The following is a 16808-nucleotide window of genomic DNA, read 5'->3' as shown; positions in this document are numbered from 1 at the left end:
GTGGTCGTCGGTGCTCGCTGGCCATCGCCTTTGAATCTAATGAACCCCCTGATGAGGATCACTGGAGGCTGTCATAGGTCGGACTGTAATAGCACAATCTAACATATTAATACCATGAGGCTGGACACGGGGACATGCACAAGTTTTTAGTACTTACGATGCGGCCAGGGGCTTGGTCCTGAGGGGCCGCTCCGGACTGCTGTCGACGTCCCACGCGGAGTTATCCACGAGGGGTCCTTTTCCCCTCTTGGATGCCTCTGCCTCCAAATTTGTGTAGGCCACCCTCTTCTTCCTTCCCCCCCTCCAGGGGGGAGTTTCTTTCTTCCTCCTCCGCGTCATCATCTTCGGTGACCGAGGAGTGAGTTTTGTCTTCGGACGACACGTCCGAAGTTCCCTTACGGCGGGGGCCACTTCGGACCCCCTTGGCCTTTTTCTTGGCCTTCTTCTCTGGAGCCTTGTAGGGCGCTGGAACCAGCATCTTCTCCAAGAGCGGGATAACTGGTTCTTCGGGCAGCGGAGCCGGACATCGAATCCACTCCTCTTTCTCTGTCCATGCCTGAAAAGCGAAAAGTAAAAGTTTTTAGATACCTTCCTTGAATAACAAAGAGGAGGATGCACCTTGAGACATAAATGACTTGCCGCATTAGCAGGGTGGGCAAGATCGTGCCCACGGTCCGAGTCTATGGCACGCGGTGTCTCGGTGCCCTTGAAGAGCAACTTCCAAACATCTTCATGAGTGGTTCCGAAGATCCTCTCCAAAGTCTGGTGCTTCTACGAATCAAATTCCCACAAAGGGCATGTTCGACTCTGGAATGGAAGGATCCGGCGAACAAGCATCACCTGGATCACATTGACAAGCTTTATGTCTTTATCCATCATGCTCTTGATGCGCGTTTGCAGCGCTGTCAGTTCATCCGACGAAGACCAGTCCAGGCCCTTCTTTAGACAGGAGGTGAGCCGCATTGGAGCTCCGGACTTGAACTCTGGAGCCACGGCCCAAGTGGCGTCACGAGGCTCTGTGATATAGAACCACTGCTTCTGCCACTCCTTGATGGTCTCCACAAACGTACCTTTGGGCCAGGCGACGTTGGGCATCTTGCTCACCATGGCTCCTCCGCACTCCGCGTGTTGGCCATCCACCACCTTCGGCTTCACGTTGAAGATCTTGAGCCACAGCCCGAAGTGGGGCTGGATGCTGTGGAAAGCCTCAGACACAATGATGAATGCCGAGATATTGAGGAAGGAGTTCGGGGCTAGATCATGAAAGTCTAGCCCGTAATAGAACATCAGTCCGCGGACAAAGGGGTGGAGTGGAAACCCTAACCCATGGACGAAATGAGGGAGGAACACCACCCTCTCGTTGGGCTTCACTGTGGGGACGACTTTCCCGTTGGCTGGAAGCCGGTGGGTGATCTCTTTCGCCAGATACCCGGCCTCCCGAAGCTTGGCGATGTCCTTCTCCTTGACGGAGGAGGCCATCCATTTGCCTTGCCCTCCAGATCCGGACATGGTGTAATGCTTTCTTGGGGGGGAAAGGGCAAGAACTTGGGCGCTGGAGTTCGAGAATGGAAGGACAGAGAGAGAGAGAGAGAGAGAGAGAGAGAGAGAGAGAAGGCATGGGTGAAGAAAGGGAATCCTTATCCCCTTATAAGGGCGGTAAATATCGAACGCCTCCCCACTCGCCTTAAAACTCGCCTATTCCCAAGGGTTGTGCAAACGACACGATTGGGTTACCCACGCCCGTATTGATGAGAATCCCGCAATAAGGGGACACGATCTCTGCTTTGACAAGACGTGCCGATGGAAACCACATCTTGAAACGTGGAACGGCAGACGAAAACGGTCCAAAATAATGACCGAGTGGATGTGACATCACATTACAAAAAAAATTGTCAGTGGATTAGACTCATGGAATATTATACTCTCTGCAACTGTGTGTGGTGCTTGTGTTATAGGTCCGGATACATTCTTTGCATCTGAAGACTATTCTGGGGTAATCGGAAAAAGGAACCTGCCTTGCAATGCCGAAGACAATCTGCGCGCCAGACACCTCGTCATTGAAGCCTGGTTCAGGGGCTACTGAGGGAGTGCTGGACTAAGGGGTCCTCGGGCGTCCGGCCTGCTAGCCATGGGTCGGACTGATGGGCTGTGAAGATACGAAGACCGAAGACTCCACCCGTGTCCGGATGGGACTCTCCTTGGTGTGGAAGGCAAGTTTGGCGACCAAATATGAAGGTTCCTTTCTCTGTAACCGACCTTATGTAACCCTAGATCCCTCCAGTGTCTATATAAACCGGAGGGCTTAGTCCGGATCAGATATACTCATTACCATAGTCATGCAGGCTAGACTTCTACGGTTTAGCAGTTACGATCTCGTGATAAATCAACTCTTGTAATACTCATATCCATCAAGATCAATCAAGCAGGAAGTAGGGTATTACCTCCATAGAGAGGGCCCGAACCTGGGTAAACATTGAGTCCCCCGTCTCCTATTACCATCGATCCTAGACGCACAGTTCGGGACCCCCTACCCGAGATTCGCCGGTTTTGACACCGACCACGAGGAGGTGGAAGAGCATCAGTCGAGGCTAGGGTTTGGGCCTGGTAGGGATCGAGGAGGCACATGTGTTGCCGGGAGTGGAAGTCTATGGACTGGCTGGTCCACAGCTTCCTCATTAGAAAGGACGAGGACCCCACAGCTGGGTGGCTGACAGGTGGGCTCACCCGTGCGTGAGGATTAAATGTGGTCGGTGGGATGTTGGTGGACGTCTGATAGGCGGGCCCGAGGCAGGCATGGAGCGGGTGCGTGGGTGTCTATTTAGATGCAAACAAGGAGCAAGTTCGCTCTGGGGATGGGTCGGGTCGGATGCAAAACAGACATATTTTTGCGGTTGCGGCCACACGTTTAGCTGTTGCGTCTGTTCGCTTGGATTCAAACAGATGCAGCCTGCCATTTGGGGTCCTGCGTTGGAGTTGTCTATGAGCGTCTACACCGCCCAAAGCCCGGAGAGACGGATTGGTCACTTACCGGTCAAAAAATGACCCAACCGGATGTCTTAAACTGGACTCAAACGTTTGGGCTATTCACCACCCCTCGTATTCAGTTCAAATGTAGGGCGGATTTGAGCTGGGTGAGGCATGTTCGCCGCGTCTGTCCAGCCAGCGTTGGCCCACCACGATCTCACTCCGTCCCCATAAAACTCCCACCAAGAGCAAACCCTATCTCACTTCACTTCACTCCGATCTCCATCTCTTCTCCTTCCTTTCCCCGATCTGCCCCCTCCCGATCTCGGTCTACCATGTGCAGCACCGACAACCACTCTGACGGATCCGACGATGAGTGGGATGCCTTCCTCCGCGAGGAGGGTGGCGAGAAGGAGCTGGCCACGGGTACGGTGGACACGGATGCCTTGTACGATGCACGATTACAAGTATGAACTAGAGGGAGATGGATTATGGTGGTGATGGCGGCTATGGAGATGGAAATGGCAGCGGCTATGGTTGATGAGAGGGGATGAAGTTGGTTTTGTTCTGTCTTCGCTCTACGTTGTTATGTTAACATTTTGGCATGGTCCCCTTTATAAAAGTTGTCCGGGTGGATGAGTAGCCTCGGAGTCTATGCCATACGAGCGCGGTAATCGTATGAAACGTCGTCTTTTGCACTGTCTTCACTGGTGCGCCTCCTAATGATTTCGTCTATCTCCTTTTCCACTACTTTTCATGTTCACACGTGATTTCTTCGCTTATTAGCCCATTTTTGGTGGAAACACATCAAAAATAGGATTTGTGGAATCCTTCGCATTCATTAGTCATTTGTAGCAATATCGAAGCGAATATCTCGGTTTTAATGAAATGTCTCGGTTCAACAAAAGGGTGAATGAGTGTTAAAATATCACTTATTTAACTCCCCCAAGTTTAAATTTGATCACCCTCGAGCAACATAGAGAGAAATCCGAATCATAAGGAACTCAGTTGTTTAAACCGAAATAACGAGAAGTTTTTGGTTCACTTACGATCGGTACACTTAGATAGCTCTCCGCTTCTTAACCTGAAAACATAGTATACCTGTAGTGGTGGCATGGTAATTGTGCAAGTGTTAGTGATGCAAAGAGAAACAACACAAAGTTTTTGATCTTTAGATAAAACAACTTTGGAACACTCAATTCTATTTATTCTAGACAACACTTACTTGCCGGGAATGCACGAAAGAGTTATTCTTTGGTGGAGCCATACAAACATAAGTTAGGCAGTGAAAGACATGTAGAAAAACATGATGTTAAAGTGCTCATTAACACACCCACAATTATATTGTCCTCAAGGCTCTTAAGCACTTCATTTCAATCATTATTTGCTGAAATTTTGGTTGTCGCCTGAAGGGATTATGCCAAATAAGTGAACATGCATATAGTTTTGTTATGGCTTAATTTTTGGGAACTATGGACCTTTGATAGTTGTCTCTTTTGAGCTCTTTTGACCAGTCCTCTTTATTTACCACATACACACCCATTCAAGAGAAATCCGCCCTCCGAATGGCGACAGGAAATTCAAGGAGCAATATGCTGCTTTTTGGAAGGATGGAGGGCCGCAAGCCGTCAAGGAGTGTGGTGAGGGAGAGAAGTCGCGGCCATGGGGAAAGACAAGCTCCAATAAAGAGGACAAGCATGATGTGGTGTCGATTGCCCTTGCAAGAAACTTTGCAAGGCATGATGATCCAAAATGATACAAGGGAGGAAAGTGTCGGCAAGACAAATAAGAGCAAATGAAGGCCTACATGGAGATACAAAGGAAGAAGCTCGAGATGAAGGCGAAGAAAGTCGAGATGGAGTCAGAGATTCAAGCAAAGATGCTCGACAAAGGAAGAAGCTCGAGATGGAGCCGGAGATGCAAGCAAAGATGGTCGATAGCGAGGCTACCAAAAGCAAGACCAAAGCAAAAAAAGTGACACTCGCTTGCATGTTGAAGGGGTGGAGATCATGAAGGTGGACTTGAGCATGGTATCACTGAGGAAGAGGACATGGTTCGAGAACATGCATGCCGACATGCTCAAGGTTGACGATTGATCTACGACGGAGAGCGACATCTTTTTATATGCCGGCATGACCACGATCGAGATGGCGTGGTTGAACTCCTACCCCCTGATGTGTGCTAGCATTTGTGTCGGGTGCTGGCAAGTGTGCCGGCCTGAATCGTGTGATGATTTTTGAAGGCTCGCATGTATGTCAGCCGCCGGCATGAACTCTGGACGATGTCATCATCGTTGGCATAATCTTTGATCACGGGTCTTTTTTATGTTGAAATTGTTTTTTGAGCGAGCAAGAGTTGGGTCGGTTGGTTCGGTGCACCGGCCCGACATCTGACCCAAACAGACAAAAAAAAAACAGGCAAAAATGCGCGTGAGCGCCTTGGGGTTGCTCCATCCGGCTGGCTACAGTGTGAGGCAATCAATCCATCTGACGAACGGCCCACGGACGAAGTCGAGGTGGGGGCGTGACGACCCCGCATCAGCTCCCTCTTCTTCCCATCCACTCAACCTAACACACAGCATCCATCCCCCGCCCGGCCGCGCTCAATCCGCACCCCCACTGTTTCCAGGTCCGATTTTCTGCCCCGGATCCTTGCTCAGTTGCTCCATCGATCACCATGGTAAGTAACAACTCTGATTCTGTCGCATCAAAATCATCTTACTTGCTAGCTGTGTAATTAATTTTACATTTCTTGGTCCGTTCTATGGATCTCATGCCTGTCAATCCATCCGGTTGCTTTTGCAGAAGATGCCAAGTTCATCGTGCTGAGAGCGGGACGCTGACAGGTGGTGGGCGTGGTGAGCGCGCTGCGGGAGGCCAAGTTCGTCCCGCAGATCGTCAGCGTCGGACCGGATCAGGCGATCGTCAGCGTCGGACCGGATCAGGCCGAGAAGAATCCTGACCGCGTCGCCTCCGTCTGGCAGCCCGACGGGTGATTCCATTTCTAATTTATACTCCAGTAGCAACATCTATTATGTTTTTGTGTTCATTTGTTGTCGATGCAGGAGGAGATTTTTCGGCTTCTGCATCAACATCAGACTAGTATACTTTGTCATGCATATAGATTAGTAGATAGATCCCCAATTTATTATCGATCTACTCCCCCCGTTCCTAAATATAAGTCTTTCTAGAGATTCCAATATAGACTATTACGGAGCAAAATGAGTGAATCTACACTCTAAACCACGGCTATATACATCTGTATATAGTCCATAGTGAAATCTCTAGAAAGACTTATATTTTGGAATGGATGGAGTAATACATATTAGTACTCTTTTGTTTGGTTGCAGGTCTACTCTATTGTTCCGGTTGCAGAGAGATCGACATGGATCTGCTGCTACCGCCGATTAGTGCTTCTCTTGGTGCCATGGGCTCCCTTGCACACAAGCTGGATGCGCTCCTCGATACAGAACACAAGGATGAGATGGGGAAACTCGGAACCCGGCTGCTGGAGCTCTCCAAGGCACGAGACCCTCCCGTTACAGCGAGGATCTGGATGAAGGATGTGCGCGAACTATCCTATGATATGGAGAACTTTGTCGACACTGAAGAAGATTGGATCCACAACATGTCACCGTTCATGGGCTGTGTGAAGGAAGCAAATGCACGGTACGAGAGGTACAGGCTTGAGAGCGTCCCCAGCCACACATATGTCTTTCCAATCATCCACCACCGTGGCCGGAAGACAGGTCTAGTCGTCGGCCTTCATGACAAGGGTGGCCCGGTTGATAGGCTCTGCCAATTGCTGACCGATGGAGATGAGCAGCTCAAGGTGTTATCCATTGTCGGTGTTGGAGGGATCGGGAAGACCACGCTTGCCAAACAGCTATGGCGTGAGCACAAACTCAGGGACTACTTCCACTGCCGGGCTTTTGTGCGGACGGCCAAGAAACCAGACATGAGGAGGATCCTAAGGAGCATACTCGCACAAGTTCGTCCGCACCAACCACCTGATGCTAGCGAGGTGGACGACCTCATTCACGATCTCACCGAGCATCTACAGGATAAAAGGTATGGGTTTTCTTGGCCCTATGCACACTATGTATTTCTATAACTCGCTTAATCTATTCATCGAAGTTTCATCATTCTGAGAAACATTACAAGTCAACCTTTTAGATCAGAGTGTCTTATGCCACGTTCCATGCTCATTCCGGTGTTCTTTGCATTCATTGTATTCCAGCGCATGAGTATTTGCTTCCTAACCTTGTTCTGCCTTTTGCATTCATTGTCTGCCTTTGTACCAGATAGTATACAAGTCCCATGCTCATTCTATGCATTTACAGTGAATTGACCACAGAACCACTTAATACTTAATCGGGAAAATCTTATGTGCTAGCACTTATCCATCAATTTATTTATTTTTCCTCCTGAAAAGTTAAAGGGTATCACGAGGGTGGCACACATATATGCAAGGATAGGTACTGGAAAGTACCAGGGTAGTGCTCCAATGGTTGGTCTAAGTGTGCTTGGGGTATTTACGGTGTTCCACACAGGGGCGGAGCTCTGTAGGGGCAAACCCGGGCCATGGCCCGTCCAGGAATTTGACAAAAAAAATTACTACTAGGCGTCTTAGCTAGGCGTCTTAGCCCAGTCCACTAAGCCCACGCACGCACAGGCTATCCCCATCGGCCATCGTCGCCTCCTCCTCTCACGCACGCTGCACGCAGAGGCACATGCTTCCCCAATTCCCCATCCTCAGTCTCAGACTCGTGTAGCCACGCCGCCGCCAACCGCCGTGGACAAGGAACACGGTCCACCGAAGCGCGCCGCCCGCCGTCTCTCAGAGCAGCCGCCGCGGCGACGCCCGCTGGTATCTCGACTCGCCCCTGCCCTGCCCCCTCCCGCCGCCCATCATCCGCCGGGATCCACTCCGATCTGGTGCCACTCCGTTGTCAATTGGGGCACTTATCCAGCAACAACACGCAGATCACTTACACCAGCAACAAACCACCCAAGACGCGCAAAGAAAAACTAGCTTATGTTCTTTATCACTTCATCACAAACCAAGCAGAAGGTAAATCTATCTACTTACCAGTGTAGCCGTAGTACCTTAGATCTGATGTTATGTACGACAATCATCCTAAATAAAAATTATAGTTCGTTAGTCTCTCTTCCCTTACGTACAATAAAAATGAAAATACAAAACACACAATTTTTGCATAAATTTAAAATGACAACTCGCATAAGAATTTTATCACTATTTCTATCATAACCTAATGTAGAACACTTATGCATGTACCAAACTTTGTATGAACTACTTTACAATGAATCAAGTCTTGGAATGACTTACCAATAATTACAAAAAAAGCTTATTAATCCCTGTGGCGCGGCATTATGCCGTCACACACTACACGCTAGTATATATAGATATCTGGTAGCTCAAATTTGTGACCTCGGGATTTAGAAAAAATTGTGCTCTTTTTTAGTCCGGCCCGCCCAACTTTTTCGTTCAAGCTCCGCCACTGGTTCCACATACTTCTAATTAGACTTTTTTTATCAGGTATATTATTATAATTGATGACATATGGGATACATCAGTATGGGATGTTGCTACATGTGCTTTCCCAGAGGGTAATCATGGAAGCAGGATAATAACAACAACAGAAATTGAGGATGTTGCCCTAGCATGCTGTAGTTACCAGTCCAAGTACATATTTAAGATGGAGCCACTCAGTGTCAGTCAATCAAAACAATTGTTCACCAATGCAGTGTTTGGCTCTGGAAAAGAGAAATCTCCTCAATTAGATGAAGTGTCAGATGAGATTATAAGAATATGTGATGGTTTACCACAGGCAATTATCAGCATATCCAGTGTTCTAGTAAGCCATAGGGAAGCAAATGCAGTAGAGAACTGGGAGCACGTACAGAACAATTTGCCAACAAGTACAACTTCCGACGAGATACTGAACTTTTGCTACAATAGTCTTCCCAGTTGTGTTCAGACATGTCTGTTGTATCTTGGCATATACCCGGAGAACTATATAATCTTGAAGGAAGATATAATGAAGCAATGGGTAGCTGAATGTTTTATCCGTGCACCAACAGAGAAAGAAAAAATGGAAGTGGCCGGGAGCTATTTTGATATGCTTGTAAATATGGGCATGATCCAACATATAGACGTAGACTATAGCAATGCGGTATTGTACTATGCAGTGAATCACATGGTACATGATCTTATTACTTCTAAGTCCATAGAAGATAATTTTATCACTGTGATAGATTATTCTCAGAGGCAATTGCGGCTTTCTAACAAGGTTAGTCGTTTGTCCCTCCAGTTTGGCGGCGCACCATTTGCAACTACACCAGCAAGTACTGGACTATCACAAATTCGGTCGCTTACTTTTATTGGACTGATGAGCTGCTTTCCTTCAGTTGTGGAGTTTAAGCTTCTTCGATTTCTGAACCTTCATATTTGGAGTGATCAACCGAGCACATACTTCGACCTCAGGGTTATCTGTGAATTTGTTCTGTTGAGATATTTGCAGGTCACCTGCAGCGACACCGTATATCTTCCAGATCAGATGCAAGGTCTGAAACACTTGGAAACACTTGAAATAAATGCAAGAGTAATAGTTATTCCATCGGATGTTGTTCATCTTCAGAGCTTGTTGCATCTCCGTCTCGGAGGTGGGACAGAACTGCCTGATGTGACTGGTATACCCAGAAATGTCACTGTGCCTAGTGTTGCCAATTTATTGGATGAGTCAAGCAGTCCTCCAAAATCAGTGATGACAATCGAGTTGTTGCCACCCATTTGTAGAATCCCCGAGTGGATTGGACAGCTTAACAACCTCTGCATTCTGAAAGTTGTCGTCGGTGAACTGCTAAGGGATGATATCCATATCCTGGGAGGATTGCCAGCCCTGACTGTTCTCACATTGCATGTACAGCGACGAACTACAGAACTAATTGGCTTCACACCTAGAGCATTTAATGCTCTAGAATATTTTGAGTTCAGGTGTGGCGTACTGCGCCTGATGTTTGAGGAAGGAGCAATGCCCAATCTTCAGAGGATTAAGCTAGGTTTCAATTCTCACAGAGGAGAACAGTACGGTCGTTTGCTTGTGGGCATTGAGCACCTGTCAAACGTCCAGGAGATTTCTGGAATAATTGGGTCAACCGTCGGTGCAGAGGAATATGACTTGCAAGCTGCAGAGTCTGCATTCAAGGATGCCACTGGCAAACATCATAGTAACGTCAGCATAAAAAGATCAGATATTGTTGTGGAAGAGTATGGTCCTCTAGAAAAACAGCATTTGGTGCGAGGGAAACACCCATCGACATCAAGTGAACATACTGGAAGTCGGAAACAAGAGTCCCAGCAAGCTATAAAGCAAAACTCCCATAACAATTCTCAGTTGATTAGCAGGTATATGGTTTCTTATCCTGGTTCAACACTTTCTTTCTTGATTATGCAAAGAAGTGCATAACAGCCCGCAGCATTGTTAGCACAATGGAAGACAAACTGAGGATTAATTAGCCATAAAAAATCTGCACTAACCCATTGCTTTCTTGAATCACATCTCTGCTGTATGGCATAATAATAGCCAGAAAGGGCCCAACTCAACTTCCACCTTTTATTGTTACCGTTTTTTGTGTTTTCTTACATGGATTTGACAGGTGCAATTAAAAATGTCAAGAATCTTTAGTGTTTATTCGAGCTATAAAAGTATAAAAATAAAATTTTCTCCTGCAAAAGTCTGACTTTTTTTTCTACCAGGAGAAGTGATGGCAACAAACAAGCAAGTGTGGAGCTACGGAATGACCCGCGATCATCGGTGCAGAAGGTGTGATCCCTAATGTCATAAGTTTAATTTCTTCCAAATAAATTCATGAAATTTTTATGTTCATTCATGTTATAATCTTTCCTTTTGTACCATCATAGAAGGTAAGTGCATGACTTACAAGTACAAATCTCCAAATTATGAGAAAGGACTCTGAGGAAATGAAAAGTACAAAGTGAATCTAAAAAAGACAAACAAAATCCACCTAACGAGAAGTACAACGATGCTATCTCCAATGCCACAAATTGTGATTCCTAAGCTGGAAAAAACAGAAACGGAAATCTAAGCTTGGAGATGATCTATTAGTAAGAAAGTTAAGCCATTTTTTTCCACTGTAAAAGAAGTTTTCTCTTAGTCATGTGTTTTTTGTTTTATTTTATTAACCTTGTAATTTTAGAAGTATACAAAGGTTTTTTCCAAAATGGGAAGCCCTTGTCCTATACATCGATTGATGCACACAGCTAACTTTATTACGGAGTTCTAATCCATCCGTAGAAATAAAGTAAATAACTTGCTGATGGGCTAGAACAACCACCAAAAAATTACATGTTGCACTTATGCATCATAAATCTTATTTCTAGACTCATTGAAAAATAGTGTGCGCTACTATCTCCAAGTTTTTTTCACTCAGAGGGCAGAGACTCCTGTGATTCCGCATGCTGCAATAAGCACCACATACCAGTGGGTAGGCTAAGTTACAAACTCTAATTTTGTTTAAAACATAATCACTGCACCAATTTCAAATAGTCCAACATAAAGTGTACCCCCCTCCCCCTCTGTGTTTGAGCATTAATTAAGTTGTGCACTAACTCCTGCCAACCATTTTCCGAGAAAAAGCCATGTGTCCGCCACAAAAGTTGAGAAAAGGGACATGGGAAAGAGAAATTGATATTGAATGGTTTCTTTCTCGTCACAAAACAGCACTTCTTACTCTCATTCCACTTGCTCCTTGGACTTTGCTCTTAGTTTCGGTTACACTAGCACCTATGAGGTACCAACGAAGTGTTTGATCTTCGGCAGTACTTTTAGTTCATAATAAACTTTTGGCAAAAGTGGCGAGTGTTGTTCACCGTCTCAGAATACATCGATTTGATCAAAGAAGACTTCATTGGACCAAATGTAGCAAGGCCATCCATTTATCACCTGTGATTACTAGAGATAACACTAAGAGATAATCCAGTATATCACATAAATTTTGTCTTCTTTAGCTGACATAGTGTATAAGAAAAGACTGAGCTATAAACCATGTACGCGCATGCAAACCCACGGTCATATCTAATGTACTCTGTCCATCTGGAAATGTATGGCGTTTTTGTTTTGTTTTGTTTAGACAATTTTGATCAACATTAAGATGTTAAAGAGTTACTTCTCACACCTTAGAAAAGATTGTGATTCTTGGTGGACATTAATGGTTTCGGAAATGGAAGAACATTAGGACTCCTTCGTAAATTACCACTAACATCCTTACATCAACACCCAAAAATACAGACAAAAAGGCAACGGACTAGGTAGATCCAACATATATCTCCTAGCCTAGTCTCGTCAATAGCAAAACGCTTCATAACAACGGCTTCTAAGCGTTTGCTTCCTGTGTGATTAATTCAACATTGTTGGGTCATCCTATCGATCTCAATATCTCATCCCTACCCAATCCATTTGGTTCCTTTCGCAGGTGATCGTAATCAAGATAGTGGACATTACAGACAAGCGGTGGAAGTCCAGTGCCTTCAAAGTCCTTTCGAAGTTCCATGGTAAGTTTGGAAAGATAATCATATCATATTTTTTCACTCGATCATTAACGGTAATGTTAAAAATATGACGTCGGATTTTTGACCATGGTAAATGCAAGGTTTTTCATGGCAATTATATTTGTCGTGATGATGGCAGTTTCCTTTAGCAAGCATGGCAAATCCTTTCACGCCAACTATAATTGCCATGAAAAACGTTTGATTTACCATGGTATAAAAATCTGACGTTTGTTTTGTAGTAGGGAAGCCCATGATTAATTGCCATGTGAATTTTATAGCAAGCTTGATGCTTTGTTTGTTTTGTTTTTTTGCCAGGGACCAATTCGGTAGCGGCAAACGAGGAGGAGGGGACGCTAACTGTGGTGGGGGACCTGGACCCGGTGGTCGTAGTGCTGGCATTACAGAAGGCCAAACTCAATGTGCAGATCGTCAGCATGGGGTCGCATATCTTCTCAATGGGCGAGGGGTTGATGGACAAACCCGAGGGACGCAAAATGCCTGGACGTAACCCGCCCGAGGGACAACAGAAGCCTGAATCTAACCCAACCCAGCTGCCGCACAGTCTCATCCCCCCGTACTCCCCTCCCTACCGGCCACCCCCCTACCGTCAACACCGACACGAGGTCCACCAGTCCCGGGAGGACCCCAACTCATGTGTCATCCAGTGATTTTTTTTGCATGGGTATTGTGGATTGTATTCATCATAAATAATGTTAGAGCATCTACAGCCGGACCTCTCAAACCTGCCTCATATGTCTGGACATGCTGCCTGGTCACGTTTTTTCAACTCAGACGGTCCCCTCAAATGGCCCTCAGACTCCCGGGTTGACAGCAAACGCCCGGGTTGACAGCACCCCTCATGTCCAACCCAAATATGGCGCGGATATGGGGGCACCCGGGCACGCCCGCCACGTCGGTCCCAGTCCACGTTGGCCCACTCGACCCCACATAAATTCCTCTTCATCCGCTCGACGGACTAAACCCTAGCCACTTCACTTCCTTTCGCCACCCAAGCTCGTCGAGTCCCGTGAGCTAGCTCGTGTCCCATGCCCTGCTCTACCTTGTCGGCGGCCGGACCAACATTCTAAGGAGCGCAGACAGCCGCTGGACATGGCCACTGCAGAGACGGGCGAGCGGGGAGCGGAATCGGGTGAGCTCGGCTTAGATCTGGTTTCACGTTGCATGTAATAATATGGATTTGAGGTATCCGGATGTGGAATACATTTTTTGAGCCGTGGCCGGTCATTGTCCGCGAACGCGCCGGGGCGCGTCTGCAGGCGTTTGAGGGGTCGGATTTGCCAAGTCCGACTGTAGATGCTCTTACACACGTACACCAGAGCACAATTTGGAAGAGTGTGCAACCAACAAGCGGTGCTACCTTCGGAGTGACCAAGATTAGCTAGAGTGTACTCCCTCCGTCCACCAATAAAGTATATGCTTGGCATTTAAATTTTATGCACAAAAAAGTGTACTTCTATCTTCTCAATGCATTTTAAAATAGAAAATAGATTCTTCTCACTCATCACAGGTAATCAAGACCAAGAACATTTGACACCTGATCTCCTCATTTTCTACACGCGCTTAGCTAATTGGGGTGAGATAATTAAAGAGGAGAGAGATGGTGGCACTTTCCAGTGTTGCTCCCACTGTGTTTTCTTATAAAAAAAGTGCTAAGTTACGAAAATGCCAAAAAAATCCTATAAGTTGCCATGAGAACAATGCAAAAAATCATTCTCATGTTTGCTTATAATCAAACTGCCACAGTAGTTTATTGATGAAACTACCATAGTCTAATTAAAAAAATTGACATGTTGCTTATATTAAAACTGCAATGTATAGTAACTAAAATTGTCAAGGTCTAATTTATAAAAATGCCATGCTATATATAATAAAACTACCCTGGCCTAATTAAAACTACCAAACTGCCATGGTCTAATCAAAATATAATTGCCATGGCCCAAATAATAAAAATGTCATGGTACATACAATGAAACTACCATGGTCTATTTAAATAAAAATGTCGCGCTATCCATAAATAGAATTACCATATTCTCACTTATAAAAATGCCATGCTACCTATAAATAAAACAACTATGGCCTAATGAAAACTACCATGGTCTAATAGATATAGGAAAATGTGATGGTATGATTAATTTTTTTCCCATGGCACAAAAAAAATGCCATGTGGAAAATTTAAAAATTGCCATGATATGCATTTTATTTTTCGGAAAAAATCTATCTCTCTCTCTCTCTCTCTCTCTCTCTCTCACACACACACACACACACACACACACACATTGCCTTGGTACAAAAATATGTCATGTGGCAAATTTTAAAATTTCCATGATATGTATTTTCTTTTTCGAAAAAGTCTCTCACACACACACACAAATTGCCTTGCCACAAAAATAAAAAATGCCATGTCATTAAAAATAAATTTACCGTGCTATATATGAAAAAATGTCATTCTCTTGATTTAAATTTTTTTAGATTGCCATGGTCTTACTAATTAAAAAATGACATCCTCTCGATAATAGAAACACCATGCTCTTGATAATATAGATGACATGCTCTTAGTAATAAAAATGTCATAATCTTAATAGTAAAAAATGTTATGCTCTTAATAATAAAAATGCCGTGCTCTTGATAAGAAAATGTCATGTTGTTTCACGGCTATGGTGGAGAAGATCATCCACGGCTGCCCTTGCCCTTCTTGGCGCCTTTGTTGTCCTTATCACAGAAGTACCGGTCGAAGACGCAGTAGGGATCGAGCCGGATCTTCTCATCCCGGGGCTGTCCTCACTGTCGTTGTCCTCCTTCTCCTCCTTTGATGGCAGTTCGGTCACGGCACGGACCGCCCGATTCCGCTCTTGGGCGAGGGTGCGCGTGTTCCTCCGCTGTCGCTTCTTCACAACACGGGCGCGGATGACCTCCTCCTCTGCGGCTGCCCGCTTCGTCGCATGAGCCGCCCCCGTGGCCGCCATGTCGGCAGTGAGACGAGCATCGGCGACCCTTATCCCCTCCTTCCCACGACGGGCACACTAGTCCAGGTGGGACTCATAGTCCACCCAACAGGTGATGGGGAACTTGCCAGGGTTTGGTCCGACGAGCGGATGTGGAGAAATATATGTGGGTTCGGGTGGGTCAGCGTGGGCTGGGCGCGAGTGACGGGCGCGCCCGGGCGCCCCCATATCTATCCCATATTTGGGTTGGATATGAGAGGTGCTGGTCAGCCCGAGCGTTTGAGGCGCTGTTTGGGTCAATTTTTCGTCACCGGTCAGTGGCTGAGCAGTCCGTCCGAGCGTATAGAGCGGGTTTGGGACATCCGGTTGTAGATGCTTTAAAGCCAACCGGTCGATGCCCCGGCCTCTCATCCCTAATTATGAACACCATACTATTATAGATTTTTTTCTTTCATCGATACTAGTAGTATAGAATTTGCCCCATCCAATATGGGGGCTGCTAAGCGTCGCGAGCCATCGGATATTACAAAATCAAGCGGCTGAACGTTTTTCTCTTCTTTGCATTGTTCTTTTTGCGGAAACACTTGAGATTGTGTTGAGATTTTTTTTGCAGTATAGGTTGGGTTGCGGGATTATTATTTTCGCAACATAGGTCGTGTTGCGGTTTTTTCTGTCTTCACTTTTTTTGCAACAAAGGTATTGTTGCAGAATTTTTTTGCAACATGTTGCAATTTTTTTCTTTATCTTCACCTTTATATGGTGTTACGGAAGAAAGTTTTGCAACATAACTGATGTTGCACAAATCTTTCTTGCAATAGATTGGATGTTGCAAAAGAAAACACCACCATCATTCGCCACGAGCCTGCCGGATGGTGTTGAGGGAGGAGCGGCCCTGCCCGCCCCACCCGGCGCCGCCGCCAGCATGCGCCGGACCTCCAACCAGGTGGCCTCGCTGCCATCTTCCTCTCCGACAAGGTGGACGCCATTGATGAGGAACTTGCGTAAAGGAGAGAGGTTGGAGAAGAGATGAGATGAGGGAAAGAGATGTGTGTGGTCCAATAAACCAGGTGTCGATCAACGGAGGAGGCGGATGCCTGTACTAGATCCGCCGGTTGAGCGATAGCCTTTTCCATCTAAGTATTGGCATCCTTTTCCAACAAAAAAGTAGTACATGTGCAGGGCCGGCCCTGGGGCATGGGCAGGGGGGCAACGGCCCAGGGCCCAGCCCAGGGAGGGGCCCATGATGTAGTGCACATATATAATATAGCCAAGCAAAAATAGGTGAGAAAA

General features: G+C 46.2%; 1 protein-coding gene across 2 annotated transcripts; it reads left to right on the top strand.

Annotated features, from left to right (window-relative positions):
• Positions 1-5432: 5432 nt before the first annotated feature.
• On the top strand, positions 5433-13280 carry LOC123186980 (disease resistance protein RGA5). Of its 2 annotated transcripts, XM_044598723.1 has the most exons (8): positions 5433-5643; positions 5769-5955; positions 6314-7034; positions 8524-9187; positions 9299-10392; positions 10744-10810; positions 12480-12558; positions 12871-13280. In XM_044598723.1, the coding sequence occupies exons 3-8, from the start codon at positions 6349-6351 to the stop codon at positions 13221-13223; spliced, it is 2943 nt and encodes a 980-aa protein (XP_044454658.1). In that variant the 5' UTR covers positions 5433-5643; positions 5769-5955; positions 6314-6348; the 3' UTR covers positions 13224-13280. The 2 variants fall into 2 exon arrangements, with proteins under 2 accessions (XP_044454658.1, XP_044454657.1); XM_044598722.1 differs by having other exon boundaries at positions 8524-10392.
• The last annotated feature ends 3528 nt before the right edge of the window (positions 13281-16808 follow it).

The sequence above is a fragment of the Triticum aestivum genome, chromosome 2A (genome assembly GCF_018294505.1).
Source record: "Triticum aestivum cultivar Chinese Spring chromosome 2A, IWGSC CS RefSeq v2.1, whole genome shotgun sequence".
NCBI classification, from domain to species: Eukaryota; Viridiplantae; Streptophyta; class Magnoliopsida; order Poales; family Poaceae; genus Triticum; species Triticum aestivum.
The sequence above is the reverse complement of the archived record's forward strand: the minus strand, read 5'-3'. Positions and strand labels throughout refer to the sequence as shown.

Bases quoted from the DNA above. Each gene is read 5' to 3' on its own strand.
- LOC123186980 (XM_044598722.1), top strand. From the start codon at position 6,349: ATGGATCTGCTGCTACCGCCGATTAGTGCTTCTCTTGGTGCCATGGGC. The intron at 7,035-8,523 runs GTATGGGTTTTC...TTTTTTTATCAG, and splicing joins GAGCATCTACAGGATAAAAG to GTATATTATTATAATTGATG. The intron at 10,393-10,743 runs GTATATGGTTTC...TTTTTCTACCAG, and splicing joins AATTCTCAGTTGATTAGCAG to GAGAAGTGATGGCAACAAAC.